The following is a 24,756-nucleotide window of genomic DNA, read 5'->3' on the forward strand; positions in this document are numbered from 1 at the left end:
GGCGAGACATGCAACCATGAGGACTCGAACATATTTTCCGAGAACGCCGAAGACTCTCGGCTAGCACCCGAGCATGGACAATTCCCACCTCTCTCCCACTCAAAAGCTTCCGCCAAACTCCCAGATAAAGTTACTTTTCACAAATACAACGCAGCACAATAGAAATCATTATTTACTGAGCAAAGTATCAGTGAGCTGTGAGAACTGGAAATATTTATTATCAGCATTTTTATTAGATATTACACCGTCAGCCGATGAACGAATAAGAGTTTCCGTAATAATAAGAACAGAAATATTACAAGTATTTTATAATGGCGTTAAAGGACAAGTACAAAGAAAAGAGTAGACAGAACTTTCCAAATTTAAGTACTAGAGATCAGCGAATTTATTTATTTATTTATTTTAGTGGAATTGAATTCTAAAAAAATTACATTTTTGAGATTACGGATCTTTGTAATTTTGCATTGTGCAGATTAAAAAAAATGGCAGCTGCCTGTTCACCATTTTGCTGAAATGCAGACAGCTGGCAAAAGTTAAAAAAAATTATACTCACCCCACCACTCGCCTGTCCATCCCCTCTGCTGCTTGCTGCCCACCGTTTGTTATTTAGGGCCTCTTCTTTCTGCCTGTTCAGTCGCGGCTGGAAGAGATCTGTGACGTCACGATGTGCATTGACCTTCGAGGTCTGGTTGCAGCCATAAGTCCCGGCGTACGCAGGATGGAAGATGCGGCTCATGGCGGGGAAAAGAAGAGGTGGCTCTGATGGCTGGACAGCGGGCAGCATGCACCAGAGGGGCCAGACAAGTGAGCATTGGCGTGAGTCATGGAGGGGAAAAGAAGAGGTGGCTCTGATGACTGGACAGCAGGCAGCATGCACCAAAGGGGCTAGACAAGTGAGCATTGATGTGAGTCATGGCAGGGGAAAGAAGAGGTGGCTCTGATGACTGGACAGCGGGCAACATGCAGCAGAGGGGTAGACAAGTGAGCATTGATGTGAGTCATGGAGGGGAAAAGAAGAGGTGGCTCTGATGACTGGACAGCGGGCAACATGCAGCAGAGGGGCCAGACAAGTGAGCATTGATGTGAGTCATGGATGGGAAAAGAAGAGGTGGCTCTGATGACTGGACAGCAGGCAGCATGCACCAAAGGGGCTAGACAAGTGAGCATTGGCGTGAGTCATAGAGGGGAAAAGAAGAGGTGGCTCTGATTACTGGACAGCGGGCAGCATGCACCAGAGGGGCTAGACAAGTAAGCATTGATGTGAGTCATAGAGGGGAAAAGAAGAGGTGGCTCTGATGACTGGACAGCAGGCAGCATGCACCAGAGGGGCTAGACAAGTGAGCATTGACGTCAGTCACAGTGAGGGGAAAAAAAAAGGTGGCTCGGATGACTGGACAGCGGGTAGCATGCACCAGAGGGGCCAGAAAAGTGAGTATTGACGTGACTATAAGTTATTTTTTTTGCTTTTTACATCCTATGATTATTATACTTTGGGGTCTCCAGAGATAAGTGACATTTAATTTGTATAAAAAAGCTTCATTGCAAATCAAATCTCCTGGGAAAATCTGCTCAATTTGGTAAATTTGAGTTTTATCAGTTCCGATAATGTGTAGTAAGTTCTGATCCAAATGTCCTCACAATAAACAATACTTTTTTTGTTGCAGCTTGACACAAACTGTATAAGGAGGAGAAATATTAAAGGGATATTCCTGCTCCATTCATTTCCGCAATAGGAGGTGAGCTGGGGCTGATGATGACACATCTGTTGATACTGACCCAGCCGGTATCAGTAGACATGACTTCACCGGCCTCGCTGACCTCCTGATGCCGAAGTGAATTGAGCTTAGCTGTACAGACCTAGAGAAACATGATTGCATAGTTTGGTAAATAGCGCCACCCCAGTCCATAGGTTGTGCATGGTAATGCAGCTCACCAGAGCTTATTGATCCTATTGCTAAATTTCTAACATGGCCGTCACCTATCATGAATATTTAATAGTATTGGTCTACTTATGGGTCACTGTAGGCTTCAGGGCCTAGGTACAAACCTATGCACCCATTACAGTTATACCCTTGCAGCTCAGCCCTATTCTCAGTCCTAAGGAAAGGGCAATAAATGTTTTATTTCCCTCCAAAATAACTTTAAATGGGGTTGAAAAGCTTTAGAAATATCAGTCTGCTTTCTTTCAAAATAGCACCACATCTATTCACAGGTTGTATGTGGTATTGCAGCACGGACGCATTCAGTTTAATGACGGTAAGCTGTAATACCGGTCATGACCTGTAAACAACGGGGGTGCTGTTTATAGCACAAGGCAGCCATATTTTTCTAATCCTGTATAACTTCTTGTCTAACTAATTACATTCTCTTTTTTAACAGTTTGTATTTTTTCAGAAAATACAAATGAAATCATTAGAAATGAGGATTGGGTTTTTCATTTTTTGGTGAGGACTTTAGAAATGAGAATTTAGGCAATCATCTCTGCAGGCATTATCATCAGTCAGACAATAAGGAGCGCTTATACTAATAGATGAATGCCCGCGTACCGCGAGTTTCTCACTTTCCTAAGTGACCTTCCCTGTCACATCCTTTCCTTGCAGTTATCTGCATTACCTTCAGATGATGCATTTCCCTGCAGTGGGAGAAACCTAATGAAGACTGTGATTTGACAACTTACTAAACCGTCATGTCATTAAAGGACAAACTTATATCAAAACTTCAGGAAACTTATTTGCTGCGGGCTTGAAATCTACGTTCCATCAGAAGATTGGGCTGTTTTCTTGAAATGTCGACATTTGAACAGATTATTCCAATTTTATAGACTCTTAGGATGGATGTAATGGATCCAAAAATTGTGAACTTGATAATTATATTCCCGCCTGACTGAAGGAAAGCTTCTCATGTAGCTTCTAAAAGGAGCATGATCCTACATGTTTTGGTAAAGTGTCCTTCAGACATTACTGCCCCTTGTTCTCAGCTCTCCGACAAGGTACCCGAAAGAGATGCAATAGGGATAATGGACGTCAACTGCAAAATTGGAACATCACTTCTTATGAGTAGGAGTTCTCCTCAGGGTTAGGGCTTGTTCAGACCATAGTATATTCGGTCCATGTGCATCATGGACTCGCCATAGCCTGGGCCAGTGCACTTGGCCAATTTCCATCACAAACCGATAGTCTAGGTGGGAAATAATCACAGCGTCCTGTTCTGGTCCATTTTGCAGCTTTGGCCCCCGTCCACAATGCCGATGATCACACAGCATCAATCCCTTCTGCCCCGTTCTTTCATGCGTGTTCCCCCATATTTGATGCGTATTTTTGGTGCAGATGTGAAACTTTTTTTATAATACAAAAAACCCTAGTCCATGCCCTCATCATCTCCCGCCTTGACTACTGCAACCTCCTGCTCTGTGGCCTCCCTTCTAACACTCTCGCACCCCTCCAATCTATTCTAAACTCTGCTGCCCGACTAATCCACCTGTCCCCCCGCTATTCCCCGGCCTCTCCCCTCTGTCAATCCCTTCACTGGCTCCCCATTGCCCAGAGACTCCAGTACAAAACCCTAACCATGACGTACAAAGCCATCCACAACCTGTCTCCTCCATACATCTGTGACCTCGTCTCCCGGTACTTACCTACACGCAACCTCCGATCCTCACAAGACCTCCTTCTCTACTCCCCTCTTATCTCCTCTTCCCACAATCGTATACAAGATTTCTCTCGCGTATCACCCCTACTCTGGAACCCTGTACCACAACACATCAGACTCTCGCCTGCCATCGAAACCTTCAAAAAGAGCCTGAAGACCCACCTCTTCCGACAAGCCTACAACCTGCAGTAACCACAGATCGACCAAACCGCTGCATGACCAGCTCTATCCTCACATACTGTATTCTCACCCATCCCTTGTAGATTGTGAGCCTTCGCGGGCAGGGTCCTCTCTCCTCCTGTACCAGTTATGACTTGTATTGTTCAAGATTATTGTACTTGTTTTTATTATGTATATCCCTCCTCACATGTAAAGCGCCATGAAATAAATGGCGCTATAACAATAAATAATAATAATAAAAATAATTTCGAGCTTAAAAATGCAAAGGTGTTTATTCTTCCTTGCGTTTTTCGGGCTCCGCATAGAAGCCTGTAGATGCGAAAAGCACCAAAACCACACAGTTCAGCGGCATCTTTAGATGCACAGCGGGTGGAGATGTCATGGAATCACATGCTTGGAAATTTAGGCCATGTTTACATGTAGCGTAAATGCTGCCCATTTTCTGCTGCTTTTTTTGCACAGAAATTCTGCTGTTTTGAACTTACAAGCAAAGAGGATGTGATTTCATGAAAATTGCGCCCCCTGTGGTCTAAATACGGAGCTGAACTCTGCGGTTTTGACGCTTTTTTTTCTCTGAAGGCTTCTACATGGAGCCTTAAAAAGTGCAAATCAAAAGCCAGATGTCGCATAGTGAAGCTACATAAAGATGAGAAAGTTCTGGCGGCTTCGACTATGAATGAACAAAAACTAAATCCACAGGTCCCAACTAGAGATGAGCAGGACACACAGATGACGTCTCACTAGTCCTCACTAATCAAAAGCCTCACCGGGGATGACAGAATGTGAGATTCGCGTCTTCCCTTCAGCTGCCAGATAGCATTGACCGTGAATCGATCCGCACATCTCAAGTCACAACTGTCCCGGATAGAGTGGACAATCCCGGATTTGGGTCTATACCCTTTAGTATCGGGTGTATGCTAAATGTCCCTCACTGCCACTACCCTCTGACACCTACTCCTGTCAGGGTACAAAGAGATGGTAAATGGGCGTGGATTGGGGTGTGGTCAGGGATGTGGCCAAAATTTGCCGTGATGCGCTAATAGCACCGCATACCTTGTTCCTCTGTCTGTTCTTCAAAAGTTGGGAGCCACAAGGCCACAACATTATGACACACAGTGGCCCCCGAGGGATGACAGAAGCCCAAAGTCCTGACCTATAGTAAAGAGGCTTGAGATGTAGCATGCTACAGCGAAAAGAAAAGGGCTGGACGGAGAGCGTCGGGGTGGCTGGAGAGGTCAGCGATGAGGTGAGTTTTAGTTTTTGGGGGTTTTTTTGCTGACCTTGTTCCATCTTGTATATAAATTTGGGTTACGGAAAAAATTACAGAACCTATGTAGTATACAGTGGGGAAAATAAGTATTTGATACACTGCCGATTTTACAAGTTTTCCCACCTACAAAGAATGGAGAGGTCTGTAATTTTTATCATAGGTACAATTCACTTGTGAGAGACAGAATCTAAAAATAAAAACCAAAAAATATGTATTTTTTTATATTTTAGAAGTTTTAAAAAGTTTAAGATTTAAAAAAAAAAAAAAAAAAGAAATGTAGCTTTTTACTTTTCTGTCGATGCAGCTGTGTGAGGTCTTGATTTTTGCAGGCAAGCTGTAGTTTGATTTTTTTTTTTTTTGTACCATTCATGCCATTGATACCGCTGGAGAACATTCAACATTTTTATTGCCTTATTTGAAAGAAGTTGCTGTGACTAATTCTAGTGTTTTTTCTTTATGACATTTACCATAATTAAGTTAATTATTTTAATCATATATTTTTTTTAATTCTTGATTTTTGTATTTGGATAAACAAAACCTTTAATTGTCAGGTCTTCAGATGAATGGCTTTAATAAATGTGCAACTGATGAGGAATGTGGTGGTTGAAAATCCGCACTGCCAAAAGTCCGAAATACGATCGGAGCCCAAATGAAATGTGATTGCGTTTTATTTCGTCGACGAGTTTCGAGGTGTTAAAACCTTTTCTCACATTGAACACCTTGAAACGCGTTGACGAAATACTTCATTTGATTTCCGATCGTATTTAGGTCTTTTGGCATCTTACCTATTTGGTGGTCCTGCAGCAGCCTTTATGTGCTTTCTAAAAGGAGTTGTGACTGTCACAACACTACATGGTGCAATCGTTTTTTTCCACTTGAAAAAGACGTTAGTCCAGTGCTGAAACGCGTTGTGGAAATAAAAACCATTTAACTCATCTTGGTCGTAAGGATTCTTTGTTAGAGCAGCGCAGCCTGATATCGTGTTATCTGCCAAACTGGTCAACCCTACTAGGTGAGAGCCCTGTGCTCTCTCTATGCCCTTTGTTCACCGGATAAGACCCTATAGCGCATTTTGCCTCTCTAGTTATTCTATGCAGTTGTCACTTACCTCTTGGAAGCGTATATCCTTTTTTTACCTTCTATCATCTGCCCTTACTTTTTCCAGAATCTGGTTTGGTTACCGTAGTTATCCATGACTTACATGATAGGGGATATCTAGCTAATCAATTGAGCTATGTTCTCATGGAATATTTTCTAGCTCCATTCTCGAAATCGTTGGGGTCTCCAGTGGTGGAATCCCAACAACTGGCCAGTTATCACCCGGACACTTTGGGCATAAATATCTCCAACGAGTAAGTGTAATATCCCTTTTTTTTTTAAAAAAAAAAGTTGATAATTTGGTGTAATTTTGGATATCTTGAGCCAAGGGCAAAAGAAAGAAAGGACCCATCTGTGCATGTATGTTATATTGGTTTTACTGAGATATTGAGAAGAAGTATTGTACCCATTGCCAATTTTGAGAAGCATTCCTTAAAATGTTACCTACAGACCAGCAACATGGTCATCTCTGATAAAATCTTTCCATTGTACCCAAGTAAAGTACACTGAATTGTTGGCACGCCAATAAAGCCTTGAGCGTAGAGTTCCCTCATCTGCTGCTTACTTATGGAAACTTCCATGAAATAACGGAGAAATATGATGGATCGTCCAAATCTGGTGTACAGTAAATCCTCCTCATGTCCTGTCTGTTACTCAGTCTGCAGCTGAGTGAATTGTATTTGTGAGTCCCAGCACAGTACTGCAATAGGGAAAGGTCAGAGGCCTGTACTGGGAATTACCTTGACCTTTACGAACACATCCATCACCCAAGCCCCTACACCAGGCATCATCGCTCACACTTTAAAGGTCCTCTCGCCAGTAATCATGGCAAAAATAGATTTCCAGTCCTGAACTGTACTTCAATTCGGTATAAATCACTGATCAGTGCGCATTGGTAAATTTCTGTTTTTATGCCCGTTGGCCAAATTTTTTTGGGAAAAGTTGTTTATTTCTAATTAAATCAATCAGAAGTTATGGAATCAATAGAAATGTTTAAGTAAACGGGTTTTCTTATAAATCATTGCCAAAATAATTGACGTTTCTATTATGGAAACTGTTGCTGCTACTACTGTGAGCTGCTAGGGGCGGTCTCTAGACAGTATTAGTCACCTTCCCCCTCTGGCAGCTGAAAAATATTCTCTACTCACTTCATCGGCAAAAGGAGTCTTCTCAGCTTCAATATAATAATTCCACACCCATTAATGGTTCAACGGAAATATATGTTGATAATATGTCATACAGCGGCACTTGGGATGTAACTCATGCTTGCCAACTTTTTACTAGAAAAATCTGGGAGGGGGAAGGCAAATTTCGACTTGAGTCACCGCCTTTTCTTAAGTCATGTAATCTGTGCTGTTCACCATGTCTTTGCTCCCCCATTACATTCTATGACCCATTTCCCGCCTCCCTAAATATATTTCTTAGATTAACTGATTTCCGTGATATTTTAGGCAGATTCAACAGGGCACAGGAGATATGCTGACTTTTCCGGGAGTCTGGGACATCTTCCCTTATTCCTAGAGCCTCCCTGACATTACGAGAAAGTTGCCATGTACGGTGTAGGGGGATCGGTCACACTTGAACCCTATTGCATGAGTGGGTGCCACAGAAAAAGACACCAGTATCATAAGTGGCAGATAAGTGAGGGCCCCGTTACAGATTTGGCCCTGGGATCCAAGACAAGCTATGGCTACATCTAGGACTCCATGTGTCTGCATTCAGATCTGCCATGTGGATTGTGCCTTACTCCACCAAATCATCAAAAGTTAAACCTGTCGACGCCATACCATGGGAAAATTTGGATGCCTCTCGAGAGTAACAATAATGGAATATTATGCTTCAACTTGAGAAACATAACCGCTCAGTGCCCTCAAAGTATAAATAATTGCCAATTATTTGCAAAGCAAAGGATAAAAATATAAAAAAATATATTTTACAAAAATATACATGTTTAAAATATCTCGGGAGTGAGCTTCGAAAAATCCAGAGAGGTATAATCCTCTCAACCAGAACCGGCTCTGCCCTGCATACATCATTTAAATCATCCAGCAAAAGAAATATGATGTTTCAATCAATCAGTGCCTGGTTAATGATTCAAAGACCTAACGTGTCTTGAACACAAGCTCTCTGGGAATATTACAGAGAATCCATCTCCTTTCAAAAGCTTAAATAGAACTTTATTTCAAACACTCATAAAAAAACTTTAGTCCGGTCTCCCACAAAGCTTAAACAGATGCCCAGAGGGCTCCGCATGTTAAATATTTCGAAGGATTTTCATTTAAGTAACGAGTAGCTCTTTTTCTAGATGTTTAAAAAAAAGTCGACGTATTAATATGCAGAATGGAAACGTTCAGGATTTGGTTCCTTCCAGATTTGAAGCAATTTTCATAGTAATTCCCAATTCTGCTCACTCATAGACTTCATGTCGGGGAGGAGTTGGGGTGGGGGTGTAAATACATGTTAAAGGTTTTCAGCCAATGACTATGAAGCTGTACTGAGGGATACTGAATATACTATAATTTCCAAGGAACAAGTGTACTTGTCCTTTCACACAAAATCTGTAGAAATACATGCCCTCATTTTCCTGTCTGCATCCCCTCCCCCACAACATGGTAAAACTGCTTTCGATGCACATACCCATCTGATATGTTTAAGATCTCTCTAGATTTTCAGCCACTGTATTTTGCCATCCACACTGTCTGAGTGTTGATTCCTTTTTTTTTTTACATTCTGCCGGCACTGTTGGAAATAGAACATTTTCCCTCACTTCCCAGTATGTATTTCTCCTGTCACCGTTCAATGACTGTCTACATCAAGCCGAAAGCTAACCTCTATGCTATGTCTATGTGTCGTTTCACAGACAGGAGAACAGGAGCAGAGAAACAAAGAACCCTCTCCTCTGCCAACTTCCTGTAATCCATCTCAGCATCTCCTTTGCTAGATGTGGATTGCGCTTTGCAACAGGCAGTGGTCAGCAAGATTGACAAAAGAAACACGCTTAGTCGCTACTTTATAGTCTGGCTCCCCAGTTTTTGGATCCTTCCAGGCTCCCTTGAAGTGGTGAGGCCTAACATTTGCCTAAGCTGTCCCCATTTAGTGGCAATGGTCGTCATCGACGGTAATGATGAGCATCACTCTGCACATGATCCCGTTAGGTCAATCGCAAGCCTTAATGCTGGAAGGGAGAACAGGAAGTTCGAAAGAAAGCACAGAGGATCGGAGAACTGCGGCAGTGCAAAGAAAGGTGAAGGGCAGGCCTAGAACATGTCATTATAAAATGTTTATTTTTTTGCCCCAAACTGCCCCTCAAAAGAAGACAGCGAGATGAAAGACAAATGGCTGCAATTTTCCTGAGTTCTTTAGAACTGAGTCCTTAACTTTACAAATTTTCCAAGATTTCGAAAAATTTAAGGACATTTGTAATGTATTTGATTAGTAAGAAGTCATTTTGCTCATCATTTCTAATATTAATTATATAATTCACTTTTTTGATGTCCAGCACTATCTAGGTATATATGCATGTATAAGCACCACAACTGTATTCTATATAAGTTATGAGGGAACTTACCGGACTGTTGTGCATCTCTAGAATCAGTTGCTTCACTCCATACAAAGTAGGGTGAGCCCATGGAGATGGGTCCTGCCAGTGTCTGTTAAGGTCGAACCCCATTAACGAACACCTGTAACAAAACATAACTGCACATCAGTCCGAGTTTCTCTGGTTTACGGTACAGTCCGTAGAATTCAATAGCCGTGCCTCCCCAGCAGAGAATATTTTATACATGAAAAAAATGTATTAATTCAAAGGGTGTGAATGCAAAATGATTGACAAGTTAATTAATGCACCATTGTAAAGCTATAAAAAAACACTCCATCAAACACTTTTTGTCTGTAGAGTACAACTGTTAAATAATAATGTAGGGGTTCTTGTGATGGGACTGTCTATAAAATCTTTAGTTACTATGCCATTTCAAGGATATCTGACATCTTGATACATAGGACTGCTCTTGATCTGCTTTGACTCATGTGTACTAGCAACAGATACAGTAGATGACTGTGAGTCTTCAACCTCACAGTGCAGAGTGTCAATGTATTCTGTGATGCAGATGTGCCTCCTGCTTGTGATATGTTTTCCCCATGTTTGCCCTTACAAGCAGGAGGCAGAGTACATTAACGTGAGGCAGATGGTGCACTCTAGACATTTTGCAAACACAAACAGGATAGACAGTGTCATGGAAGCTGTAATACTGTAGATAATCAGTATACGGATGCGTCTAATAAAACAGAAATGACATGACTTATGCAGCAGGAGGAACACAGAGACAGAAGGGAGTGGAATTGGTGACGTGAGAGATACCAGCAGGGATTCTATCGCTGATGAGATAGTCCTGTAGTTTGCAAAGACTGTATTTCTGAATGCACAGGAGAGCATGTACTGGTCTAGTTATCAGATTGAAGATCGCATGACACAGTTTCCCCAATGAAAGGGTTCAAAATATATAGATTTACTGGAACAAGGATGAAATGAATTAAACTGATAGAATATTGCTAATGAGTAAGCATTATGGGCCACGTTTATTAATCAATTTACATTCAGTTTTCATGTAAAATTAAATGCAATTTGCCCAAAGACTAGCAATGTAGGCACAATTTTCTGCTTTTGCACCATGCCTGCCAAAATTTATAAAAGTAGGTATAATGTAAAGGGTGTGGTCATCAACTTAAAAAAAACAACGTATTAAGTCTTAGGCCAGGAAATATCACACATTTCGGCACAAATCTACACCTACTCAATGCAGATGTAGACTTCATTTTCAACCTTTAGTCCAGTCCAAAATACACCAAATGCATCGGTGTTGAAGAACAACTACTCAAGAACCAAAGGAATAGGAAAGCAAGCCGCACAATCACTTCTTTACAACATTTTTTTCTTTACTTAACATGCAATAAAAAGCATAAAATAGGCTCCCCATGAGGTAGAGACTGACGCGTTTCTGGTGCATAAACTGCCTTTAGACGTTGTTTACAGTAGTTGTGCAAATTATTTTAAAAAAATCTATTATTCAATCACAAGGTAGTCACATTTAACTCTTTAGTTACATACTACATAATCATAGATCCAACTTCTTTCTATTAACACTTGAATAAAGTCACAACGATTATCAGCTAGATATATGCATATGAGATAACGATACGAAAAATGTATGTAATATTACAAATACTGTATGTAAAGCCAATATTACAAAAATGTAACGCTCATGTATCATACCATTCTACCAATTAATAACTAAATGATGAATCATGTTTATAATTCATCCCATTAGTTTTTTTGGTATTTAACTTTAATATGCTTCTCGCAGTAAAATCTGTATCTGCCAATTTCGTGTCTGTAGAAAATGATTAGTTACTGCTGAATATGATGCATTATTTTTGCCAACACAGAATGGATGTTCCGCGAGTATTTTATTTTTGTTTTATAATGATGCAGCCAATTAACACACATTGCATGCGATGCACTCCGCACAAGACACTACGTGGTGCATAGAAGTGGTTTTGCTGCTTGCCTTCCTATTGCTATGATGCATATTGGTGGTCTACAATGGTGCTGGCTGCCACAACTTGGAGGACTAATACTACTTGATCAGAAGAACGTGATAATCCCTACTTGGGCAGTGTATTTTTTCAAATTTACTACAGAGCCATATTTGTTGTGCCTTCTCAACGACAGCTATACTTTGGAGATCCATCCGGGGACCATAGCCAGAGTCCAGACTAGTCCCGCAAGGCACCTGGCTGCTAGATAATTGGAAACCAGACTAATCCTGCATAGGTCTCTACCTATATGCACATGAGGGACAGACCTGTCAATCATCTTCAGAGGTGCTGGGAAGAGCCAGCCATGGATCATAGTTGAAGACCAGACTGCCACCAGTCGGCTCTTCCCAGTCATGCTACAGTTGTTTAACAGGTCTTTCTCTCATGTGCACACATGGAGGAATGTGTCAATCAGCTGCAGAGGTGCTGGGAAGATCTAGCCAGGGATTATAGTTGAAGGCCAGACTAGTCTTGCTGTGCCACCAGTCGGCTCAGCTGCAGAATTGCTGGATAGATCTTGCCGGGGATTATAGTTGAGGACAGACTAGTCTTGCTGTGTCACCAGTCGGCTCAGCTGCAGAGGTGCTGGGTAGATCTTGCTGGGGATTATAGTTGAGGACAGACTAGTCTTGCTGTGTCACCAGTCGGCTCAGCTGCAGAGGTGCTGGATAGATCTTGCTGGGGATTATAGTTGAAGGATAGACTAGTCTTGCTATGTCACCAGTCGGCTCAGCTGCAGAGGTGCTGGGAAAATCTAGCCGGGGATTATAGTTGAAGGACAGACTAGTCTTGTTGTGTCACCAGTCGGCTCAGCTGCAGAGGTGCTGGGAAAATCTAGCCGGGGATTATAGTTGAAGGTCAGACTAGTCTTGTTGTGTCACCAGTCCGCTCAGCTGTAGAGGTGCTGGGAAGATCTAGCCGGGGATTATGGTTGAAGGACAGACTAGTCTTGTTGTGCCACCAGTCGGCTCAGCTGCAGAGGTGCTGGGAAGATCTAGCCGGGGATTATGGTTGAAGGACAGACTAGTCTTGCTGTGTCACCAGTCAGCTCAGTTGCAGAGGTGGTGAGAAGAGCTGGCAGGGGACAGCGCTTGAATAGTCTCATGGTCCCCGGCCAGATCTTCAAAGTTTAACTTCTCTGAAATGCCAGAGAATAATAAACCTGGCTGCAATCATGCTCCTAGGCTGCAATATATTCTGCCTGTGCTTTGGGCAGCATGAATCTCCTGAAATGTTCCCAGTTTTTGTCATGTTTTATTCTGTACAGCAGCCAGATTTCAGCTGGGAATCAATGGGTAATTATTAAATGCAGGTCACATGGAGCTTTTTTTAAGGTCATATTTTGTTTCTAAAATATTAATCATTCCAAATATTATTTATCATGTTTGAAATATTGCTACTACTAATACTTGTGCCATCCTTTACGCCAGTATTATAGTTTTAGCCATCATGATTAGAACAGTATTTTCTAATCCGGCAGGAACAGAAATATTATCATTGATTTAACTTTCTAATATCCGGCAGAACGCACTCTGCCATGTTTTAATATTTAAGTAAACCGCGGAGCTTTTTTATAAATAGGCTCAATAATCTCTTTCATCCATCAAGCAAAATATGATGGAGACTTTCTCATGGATTTTTTTTTTTCATTATTTTTCATCTCGTACTCACCATGAAAGCTGAACATTCGGAGTGTCACTTGACACATTGCTGTAATATATCTAGTGATATTTTTTCATTTGCCAGTTAAGTGGTGTCTTGGAGCTGGAAGACCATGGTTCATGGCTACCATAAAGTGTGTTCTACGGAGCATCTCTTGTGTTTGTGGAGATTCATACCCCATCTTTTATTTTTATAGTAAACATTTTGTCTGATTAGGCGCTGACACCGCGTGTAGCAGCTTGGCCCCGGCACAGATAAAACAGGAGAAGACCTTTGGATGGATGTGATCCTCTTATTTATGTTTATGGCCAAATAAATCTATAATTACCGGGACCTTCCTCCATATATCGGAACTGCTATTTAATGACAATGAAGTTTTGTTGCCATAGAAATCAGAGCGGAGAAGTTACCTATCATTTCTCATTCCTAGACCTCACACACGCTGAATTATAGCATTACCATAGTAATTGGCAATTAGTCACCATGAAATAAGCGAAAAAATATATATAAAAAAAATATGCATCACATTTTCTCATATGAAATGTAAATTACGCTCACACGCTGGCCATTCTCTCGGCAGTCAAACAAAGACCGAGAAGTTGAACAAAGAAAGTGGATTAACCCTTTACAGAGATGGACAAGGGAAAATATTAATGGGATCAAATCGTGCTTGATCAATAGTGGTCATCTCAATGCAGGTAGACTATAAACTTAGGTGGAGGTGTGCCGACTGTCTGAAAACCCACGGCGAAACTATATCTCTCTAATGGCGTCTCAGCGACAATTTTCTGAAACCATTTCTTCTTGTTACAGATGAAAAAAAAATTCCCAAAAGTCATTAAGAACTAAAGTGTGAAGAAGAACAAGGATTTCTCAAGCCCCCACAGAGCCCTGATCTCGCATCATCCAGACTGTCTGGGATCACATGAGGAGACAGAGGCATTTGCTCAAGTCGACATCCACGAAAGATCTGTGGTTAGTTCTTCAAGATGTTTGTTACAAATTTCAAAAACTGTGAACAAGTAATATAGGTGCGGCTCTTTGATAGTGGTTTAGGTAGGCACAGGCAGAAAGTTCTTATGTTTAAACTAGATGAAGGCCGGAAGCTATCACATCGGGAGGGCGGTAATGTCAGGATGGGGGCAGGCTTTCCAGCGTTGAGAATCTCTCCCCCATGTGCTCACCCACCTATCTACTCTCTCTTTCCCCATGTGCTGACTTCTCCCGTCTGTGCTCTCTTCTTTGACCTGTCTACCCCATGTGCTATCCCCCTTGTCTGCTGTCTCTCTCCGTCCTGTGCTGTGTTCTCCCCTCAAAGACAATACTGACATTACAGCAGATCGCAGAGGAGACATTTTGTGAGGTAAAATATTGTTTAAAAACAGTCAGTGAAATATTTTACCTGACAAAAGAAATCTTCGGTGATCCCCTGCTGTAATGTCAGTATTGTCTTTTGATTCCTCCCCTGCCCAGGAGATGTGGTATGCTTCGTACATGGTCAGACACAGACAATTTTTAAAATTGAGAACTTCAAATTTACTTCAAATTCACACAGGTGCAGTAAATCAGACTGCCGCCATCTTCGTGCGGTCACATTAAAACTGCGCATGTGCTCCTCCTGTACAAAGATGGCGGTGGTCAGTGAATCATTCGGCTGATCTCGGCGACAGCGTGTTTGCGACGGTGTTCCGCTGGTGGTACCGCACAACAGGCTGCGTACAGCACATATGGTGTGTGTGTGTGGTGCGTATGGCGCATACAGTGTGTGTGTGTGTGTGTGTGTGTGGTGCGACGGTGTTCCGATGGTGGTACCACTCAAGAGGCTGGTACGACCAGCAGTTTCCATATTGAGACACCCATCACTTGGGTGTCCCAATATGGAGGTCAGTGAACTTCCGCCACTTGGAATTCTGGGACCTGGACACATCTGGACGGAACAGGATGTAAAGACATTACAAGGTAAGTATATATTAAGATAGTGAGCAGTTTATTGACGAGCCCATATGCCATCACTGTTCGTAAAACAAAAACAGCCTTTTCTTGGGATGAAGGTAAAAATAAACAGGAACAGTTCTCTGTATCACAGACACGTGCTCACCCGTTTAGAGCAAAGTACTTTCAGTCAGTCTCTTACAACAGAGAACCCAGGGTATCACAGTTTTTTCAGTTCCTCCTTCCACACACACACTGACTGGGGCAGCTGAGCTTCCCTAAAAAAGACTGTTCAAAGCCTGGAGGTGGCTATATGGGAATGGCCAGTCCCACTCAGCTATTCTGGCCATTCCTAAAACCAGGACCCAACATCAGGGCCCATTAAATGAACCCTTTCAGCACTATTTGTGCTGGAACCTGCTTTTATGGACTTCACATTACCAAGGCTAACTACATTGTTTGTTATTGAAAAGGCACCATACTGCTTTGGAGCCGTAAAATAGGTATTAAAGTGTATGAAGCTTTACTAGGGGCATTGATTCTGTGAGGGTGAACAAAAAGAACAAGGTGGTGTTAGTGGTGTGCCAGAACTGTAAAACTATGTCTCAGTGTGCTGTGCACCCCAATGTGTTTCCTTCTTTCCTGTCCTTCAGTGTTAGGAGGTATGAATATTGGTGTTTTCTTGTGTAGCATAGGTGCCTCTGGGACCCTTCAGGCACCAGCTACTTCTGAACCCTCTACAGCTTGTCCTCAGGGCTAATTTTTCCATTCACTGTTTTTGGCTAAAAATCTTACATACTACTGGAAGACGGCATGTGAAGGATAGCTTTTCAATTCATACATCTCTGCCAAGTAAATCAGACTTAGACATTTAAGCATTACTTATTCATTTACTATATGCTCTCCTTCCAGTTTCTCCTTAACCTTGTCTCATTGTTTTTGTCTACTGTCTCTCTTAGAAATGAAAGGCTTCATTGGCAGACTGCTGAGGCTCACAATAAGGCCGATGGATTGATTTTATTTCATGTACATCTGGGAACCATACCGCCGCGCTCAGTGCTGTGCAGAGGGGAGCACATGCTAAAATGACACGGATTTGCTTTGAACATTTTTTTTTACAAACCTATTGTCTGACATATAGACATTTTTTGTTTCATATTCAGGAAAAGTAACTTCTATTTCAATGTGATCTATAGGACTGCTCAAAAGTTTTAGGCAGGTGTGAAAAAACATGAAGCAAAGTAAGAATACTTTAAAAAACAGAATCCTCAATAGTTTATCAATCCACAAAATGCAAAGTGAATGAAGAAAAGTGAAATCTAAGTGGGGCTTAGTGGGTCCACGTCACAAAGTGAGTCTAATACTGTCCAATCCAAAATGCTTCCAAAAAATAAAATTGCATAACAGACTCTGCAAAACCGGCTCAGGAAATGAAAAACTGCATCAAGACCTCTCCGACGAAGATTCCTGAAACAGTTTAAACTAGGATACTCAACGTTTTTTGACTGCCCTCCCCCCCAAAAAAAAAAAAAAATTCTGTATGTACTTGGGCCACAAGGGGTATTAACGCCATTAATTCCAGTTTGGAGTGTGACTAACGGCCTTTCCTGTCTTTGCATAATGTTGTAATTTACTAAGGCTATGTGCACATGTTGCCTTTTAGATTCTGGAACAGATGTCAAGTATTCCGCTAGTGATGAGCGAACATGCTCGGAAAAGGTGTTATCAGAGCATACTCGGGGGGCTAACTGAGTGTCTTTGGCGTGCTGGAAAAAAATGCTCGAGTCCTTGTGGCTGCATATCTCACGGCTGTTAGACAGCTGCAACACATGCAGGGATTGGCTGTTTATTAGGCAATACTTGCAGGTGTTGCGGCAGTGAAACAGCAGCGAGACATGCAGCTGCGGCGACCTGAGCATTTTTTCGAGCACGCAGAAAATGCTCGATTAGGACACGAGCATGATAACACCTTATCGTAGCATGTTCGCTCATCGCTAGGTCCGGCATTAGAGTGACAGCAGACTTGTGAATCCTCACAGTGCGCACAGTGAATACTGTGAGGATTCTCCGGTGCCGCAGTCGGGAACAGAAGTGATTGGCATTCTTCTGACCACATTCCAACTAGACATGTCCGGCCTCTCTCAATTCGTTTGCAATGAGCAAGGTCGTGAGCATCTAGGCAGCATGTGGCCGCATGGTTGAAAATCGCAGACTTGCGCTGCGCATCCGCCACTGGCACCAGTGCGCATGTTGTGAGGATTCCCAAGTCTGCAGTCACTCTGTATGATTGCAGACTTGTAGACTAAAGCCGGACGACCCCTTTAAGGGCATCAAATCCACCAGGTAATTTACTCTGCTGTTTTTTTCTGCAATGTATAGATGGAAATTCATAAAATATCCTCTGTAATAACCATCAGAAAATCCAGATGAAAAATATGTTGCGTAAATGTTCTGAATATGACTTAAAAGGGACATAAATATATATATTTTTATCTTGCACATTAGCATTAGTCATAAATCCATCTGCTCTCGTACATTATATGCTGAATTCAATAGTTACATCTGGATAAAACATCTCACGAAAACATTTCTTATCATTATTTGAGGCAGACAAAAGAAATCAGCTGTCTGCTGTGCCGCTGTGACCCCCTGGAAGTTGTGCTCCGTGTACAATAATGACCTTGAAAGTCCTTTACAGAAGGAACATGCTCTTTGGTGCCTTCAGTAGTCTTGGTGAGACCATTATGTATGAGTTTCTGAAGCGGCTTTTAAGTCTTACAAACTTTTCCATCAGTAATCAGCGACCATATAACTTTTTAGCAATCTCAGATGTGGGGTCAGAGGGCGGCAGCGGAGAAGCTCAGTAATCATCTGGCTGCTCTAACGACGTGTCAAGCCTCAGTGCCATCCACCTCTCAGGTGTGCCGCCACGTCCAGCACTTTGCTTCAGGTTTATGTATTTTACCTTTGGGTAAAATTATTTATGTTTTTCTATTCAGCTTGTACACTGAGCTATCTCCCGGTCCATGACCTTATCACAAGCTACAGAGTTTTAATGCTAAGGCCCTTGGGTGTTCAATGCACAAAAACACTAACGGAATGTCAAAGCAGGTAGTTCTTCTACTTTTATGTGGTGTTAAATGGTTTTCTTAATGCCGTTTTGCTTCTCTACTTGTTTTTTTTCCTTCCATTGGGCAATGTACAGTAGCTTGAAGTAAAATACTCAAAAAAGTAGCTCAAACGTCTATCTATCCCTCTATCTATCCTTCTATCGATCTATCTATCTATCCTTCTATCTATCTATCTATCTATCTATCTATCTATCTATCTATCTATCTATCTATCTATCTATCTATCTATCAATCTATCTATCTATCCTTCTATCTATCTATCCCTCTATCTATCCTTCTATCTATTATCTATCTATTTAGCTCTTTATCTATCTATCTATACCTCTATCTATTATCTGTTTATTATATATCTATCTATTATCTATCTATTATCTATCTATCTATCTATCTATCTATCTATCTATCTATCTATCTATCTATCTATCTATCTATTATTTATCTATTGTTTATCTATCTATCTATATATCATCTATCTATCTATCTATCTATCTATCTATCTATCTATCTATCTATCTATCTATCTATTAACCCTAGAACGCATGACGTTAAAAATATACATATTAACGTATTGGGGGCCTTTCAGGCCCCCATGCACATAATGTAGAAAAACACACTTACCGTATATACTCGAGTATAAGCCGAGATTTTCAGCCCAAATTTTTGGGCTGAAAGTGCCCCTCTCAGCTTATACTCGAGTCATGATCGGCGGTGGGGTTGGCGGGTGAGGGGGAGAGAGGACTGTTGCATACTCACCTAGTCCCGGCGCTCCTGGCGCTCCCCCTGCCCGTCCCACGGTCTTCGGTGCCGCAGCTCGTCCCCTGTTTAGCGGTCACGTGGGACCGCTCATTAAAGTTATGAATATGGACTCCACTCCCATAGGGGCGGAGCCGCATATTCATTCCTCTAATCAGCGGTAACGGTGACCGCTGACAGAGGAAGAGGCTGCGTCACCCGGAGACCATCTGTCCGGGATAAGGAGCCAGGGACGCCGGGAGCAGGTGAGTATTACATAGTTACCTATCCGCATTCCACATGCCGGGCGCCGCTCAGTCTTCCCATCCTCTTGCCGTGACTGCTCAGGTCAGAGGGCGCGATGACGCACTAATCTGCGCGCCGCCCTCTGCCTGAACAGTCAGTGCAGAGAGACGCCGAGACGGGACGCTGAGGAGCTGCAAGCAAGAGAGGTGAGTATGTCATTTTTTTTTTTCATTGCAGCAGCAGCAGCATTATAGATGGGGCACAGCTTTCTATGGCACATCTATGGGGCAGCAATGAACGGTGCAGAGCATTGTATATGGGGCACAGCTTTCTATGGCACATCTATGGGGCAACAATGAACGGTGCAGAGCATTGTATATTGGGCACAGCTTTCTATGGCACATCTATGGGGCAACAATGAATGGTGCAGAGCATTGTATATGGCACAACTTTCTATGGCACATCTATGGGGCAACAATGAATGGTGCAGAGCATTGTATATGGGGCACAGCTTTCTATGGCACATCTATGGGGCAACAATGAACGGTGCAGAGTATTGTATATGGGGCACAGCTTTATGTGGAGCATCTATGGGGCAACAGTGAACAGTGCAGAGCATTGTATATGGGGCACAGCTTTCTATGGCACATCTATGGGGCAACAATGAATGGTGCAGAGCATTGTATATTGGGCACAGCTTTCTATGGCACATCTATGGGGCAACAATGAATGGTGCAGAGCATTGTATATGGCACAACTTTCTATGGCACATCTATGGGGCAACAATGAATGGTGCAGAGCATTGTATATGGGGCACAGCTTTCTATGGCACATCTATGGGGCAACAATGAACGGTGCAGAGTATTGTATATGGGGCACAGCTTTATGTGGAGCATCTATGGGGCAACAGTGAACAGTGCAGAGCATTGTATATGGGGCACAGCTTTCTATGGCACATCTATGGGGCAACAATGAATGGTGCAGAGCATTGTATATTGGGCACAGCTTTCTATGGCACATCTATGGGGCAACAATGAATGGTGCAGAGCATTGTATATGGCACAACTTTCTATGGCACATCTATGGGGCAACAATGAATGGTGCAGAGCATTGTATATTGGGCACAGCTTTCTATGGCACATCTATGGGGCCATAATGAACGGTGCAGAGCATTGTATATGGGGCACAGCTTTCTATGGCACATCTATGGGGCAACAATGAACGGTGCAGAGTATTGTATATGGGGCACAGCTTTATGTGGAGCATCTATGGGGCAACAGTGAACGGTGCAGAGCATTATATATGGGGCACAGCTTTCTATGGCACATCTATGGGGCAACAATGAATGGTGCAGAGTGCAGCGCCCCAGAGTCCTGGTCGTTGCAGTACTGTGGCTCCGCCACTATGGGGAGCTATGGTGCGTCTGATGGCACCGAAGGAGTTCATCTGATCAGGTATCACAGACACCAATACATTTCACAGCTGGGCCTCCGGGGGGAGCTAAGGGTGCTATTCATTAGGCCACTCCCCACCATAGTGGGTAAACTGGGGGTCAGGCAGGAAGTTAGATCAGAAAGCTGACTGGGTTGGAACCAGGCAACACCTTGTGGCAGAGGGTGTTGTGGGGGAAGATACAGTAGGGTCTCTGTCAGGGGTGGGATCCTGACAGAGGCTTGGCAACAAGAAAGAACGTAACGGGACCGTGCCTGCTCCGGGTAGCGGCAGTCCCCAAGAAAGGATTAGAAGCGAGATAGATTGTGCTGAGTGAGAAACGAGATCACGCAAAGGAGAAATACCAGTAGGAGTCGTGCTGTAAGACCGAAGCAACATCCTACTGAGGCGCACTACCGGTGGCCGGAACGCCGAGGGAGTAGAATAATATTCAGCTTCAAGCAATACTCCAAACCGCGGCAGGACAGTCAGTCTAAGGCGGGCTGTCTAACACATATCACCTATGCAGTCTTGGGGGGCAACTTGTGGAGAGGGGCGACTCTAGGGTCCCGGAAGAGCTTCGAGCCTACCCGTCAAACGGGTGCCGTCCCAACCAGAACATCAGGGAGGGACGGAGGATTAGCAGAACATCATCTAATCGAGTTGTGAGGGAACATCAGAAACAGACACAACAGTTGTGGGGTACTTTCCGTAAGCACAGCAGGGAAGGACCACAACACATAGCGCTAGTAGGAAGGCACCGATTTCCACCTGTGAAGAGAACTCTGGAGGTGCCATTGGACCGGCCGGACTTGCGCAGCCTGGTGAACCGAGTTCCGGACTGAGGACCCAGAGATCTTCAGTAAAGAGGTAAAGAGACTGCAACCTGGTGTCCTCGTTATTTACTGCACCGCACCACCACAGCTTCCCCATCTACATCGTCCACTCCTAGTAATCCCCTGTGCGCCCCACGGCAGGGTCACGGACCGGGGCCTAGCCGCCGTGACAACCCCAGAGCAGAGACTCCGAGGCCCGGTACCGGGTACCCCTCGGCCCTGCGGCAGTGGGGGCGCTACAAGAGCATTATATATGGGGCACAGCTTTCTATGGCACATCTATGGGGCAACAATGAATGGTGCAGAGCATTGTATATTGGGCACAGCTTTCTATGGCACATCTATGGGGCCATAATGAACGGTGCAGAGCATTGTATATGGGGCACAGCTTTCTATGGCACATCTATGGGGCAACAATGAACGGTGCAGAGCATTGTATATGGGGCACAGCTTTCTATGGCACATCTATGGGGCCATAATGAACGGTGCAGAGCATTGTATATGGGGCACAGCTTTCTATGGAGCATCTATGGGGCAACAATGAACGGTGCAGAGCATTATATATGGCACAGCTTTATGTGGAGCATCTATGGGGCCATAATGAACGGTGCAGAGCATTATATGTGGCACAGCTTTATGTGGAGCATCTATGGGGCCATAATGAACGTTATGGAGCATCTATTTTTATTTTTGAAATTCACCGGTAGCTGCTGCATTTTCCACCCTAGGCTTATACTCGAGTCAATAAGTTTTCCCAGTTTTTTGTGGCAAAATTAGGGGGGTCGGCTTATACTCGGGTCGGCTTATACTCGAGTATATACGGTAAATAACTTTCACAAGTTTATTTCAAAATTGCTCAATAAAATATGAATAGTGGACAAAATTTTAATTATAATTTTTCACAGAAAACACCAAAAAATCTTTTTTTTCCCAAATTTCAGACAAAGACATGAAAACACACAAAAACGCATAGAAATCTATAGCAAACTAGCTGCAGCTACATTTTTATTCTAACTTTCTTTTCTATTATATTAGTCTTCCAAACAATTCTGACATGTTATTTTTTCAGAAGAGTGTTCTTTGCAAACAGTTTCCTTACAAGGGAACAATATCGCTCAGTTTTCCTCTCTATGTTTCTTGGAGACATGAAACAACGCTTTCGTTTTCTTTCTCCTGGCTCTGGAATAATCTGAAACTGTGCGCCACACTGTTCCATTGCTTCTTTAGTTTGCTTTGGCAAGCATTTCAAGTCGCTTCGCTGTATCATGTGAGGCATTACAAGTTCATGACAAAGGTCCTTCAAGAATATGCGTCTCCTGTCCTTCCTCTGGGCATGAAATTCCGGATGAGTTTCTGTATAAATAATGAATGAATTTAGGGCTGCTACATCAAGCATATTTGAAAATAGTACTACAGGCCATCGTTTTGTTTGCCTCTGACACGAATATTCTCCCACCATCTCATCCATTTTATCTACACCTCCTTTTGTTGTATTGTAATGCAGGATGATTTCTGGTTTCAATTTTTTGTCATTGCTGTCAACATTGCATGGTACTGAGTAAAATTACAGATTTCTCCTTCTTCGCCTTGTAAGATACCAAAGTCGCTTTGTTATTGAATCCAAAGACACTCTCATAAAGTGCTCGCTGACGATTGTGTTTCAGTGCTGCTGGAATTTCTCGTCTGTTTTGCTTTATAGTACTAACAAGAGTAATAGCTTTTGCAAGCAGAAAATTGCCTAGTTCAACATTGGTGAAATAATTGTCCATGGTAATGTTTCTACCTGAATTGAATATTGGAACAGCAAGAGTTTTGACTATTTCAGACCCCAGATCCTTCTGTACTGGAGCACCAACCTCTTTGCCACAGTAGATTACGCCATTTATGCCATAATAATTTGCAGAATCGCACATCCAGAAGATTCTTATTCCGTACTTGGCTGGCTTGCTGGGCATGTATTGTATGAACTTGCAGCGTCCTCTGAACGGTACAAGTTGCTCATCTACAGTAACATTAGTACTAGCATTGTAAAGTTTTGTGCAATTTTTGATAAATATGTTCCAGATATAACTGATAGGGGCTCATTTGTCTGTTTCAAACCTCGCTGCACGAGTTCGCTTATCATCAAAGCGAATGATTCTTCTAATTTCCTCATATCTGCCCACTGACATTGTCGCCTCTAGCCTTTGCAAGCTTCTTAGAAACAGAAACTGAAAATGAATCAGATTTCCTCTCAACAGCTTATCTTATCACAGGTCCTTCAGCAATTAGCTCACAGTGTATACTGTCCTCAGTACTCTATACACAGCTCATTACTGTGTTCCGAAGGACCTGAGATGATGTCATGGCCTTATCACTCCCTCCAAAAATCACATGACATCCTCACATGTTATTATCCACACTCTGGCCCCTCCACCAGCATTACTGAGTACAAATAAAGTAACTTGAGACACAAACACTACTGAGAACATGATAAAAATAGCGGGGGCCTAAAAGGCCCCCAATTCATACAGATGTAGTTTTCACCAAACAAGCATTGTTACACCCTAATGCCTATGAAAAAAATTATATGAACAACTGGATATTATCAACAACGACATACTTGAGGAATGCCTGGAGTTTCAAAATTCTAACTAAAGTAATTTTGCAGATAATAGCAAAAATGTAAGGATGGGGGCCTAAAAGGCCCCCAATATGCGTTCTAGGGTTAACTATCTATCTATTATCTATCTATCTATCTATCTATCTATCTATCTATCTATCTATCTATTATCTATCTATCTATCTATCTATCTATCTATCTATATCTATTATAATTATTATATTCATAAAAAAGGAACAGCACAACAATATTACTTATCTCCGGGTGCAAAGCCTCCAGGCAACCTGTCCACTGGTCGTCCACTTTTCATAATATCAAAAAAGAAGGCAGCACTCCTTTATTTCCAAAAAGATGTAGGATTTATTTAGACCCACATATCAGTGCGACGTTTCA

At 42.6% G+C, this 24,756-nt stretch overlaps 1 protein-coding gene and 1 long non-coding RNA gene across 3 annotated transcripts in view; one reads left to right on the forward strand and one right to left on the reverse strand.

Annotated features, from left to right (window-relative positions):
- The window catches only part of AGBL4 (AGBL carboxypeptidase 4), a 1,613,281-nt gene that overhangs the window by 197,366 nt on the left and 1,391,159 nt on the right, over positions 1-24,756 (reverse strand). For both annotated transcript variants that reach the window (XM_077277379.1, XM_077277378.1), the window contains one exon: positions 9,765-9,876. In XM_077277379.1, coding sequence (XP_077133494.1) covers positions 9,765-9,876 — 112 coding nt within the window. The remainder of the gene's footprint in view (positions 1-9,764; positions 9,877-24,756) is intronic.
- Positions 1,332-16,838, forward strand: LOC143788042 (uncharacterized). The gene is made up of 3 exons (XR_013218541.1): positions 1,332-1,428; positions 14,267-14,428; positions 16,345-16,838. It is a non-coding gene; the product is annotated as an uncharacterized LOC143788042 (long non-coding RNA).

The sequence above is a fragment of the Ranitomeya variabilis genome, chromosome 8, assembly GCF_051348905.1.
Source record: "Ranitomeya variabilis isolate aRanVar5 chromosome 8, aRanVar5.hap1, whole genome shotgun sequence".
Taxonomy (NCBI): domain Eukaryota; kingdom Metazoa; phylum Chordata; class Amphibia; order Anura; family Dendrobatidae; genus Ranitomeya; species Ranitomeya variabilis.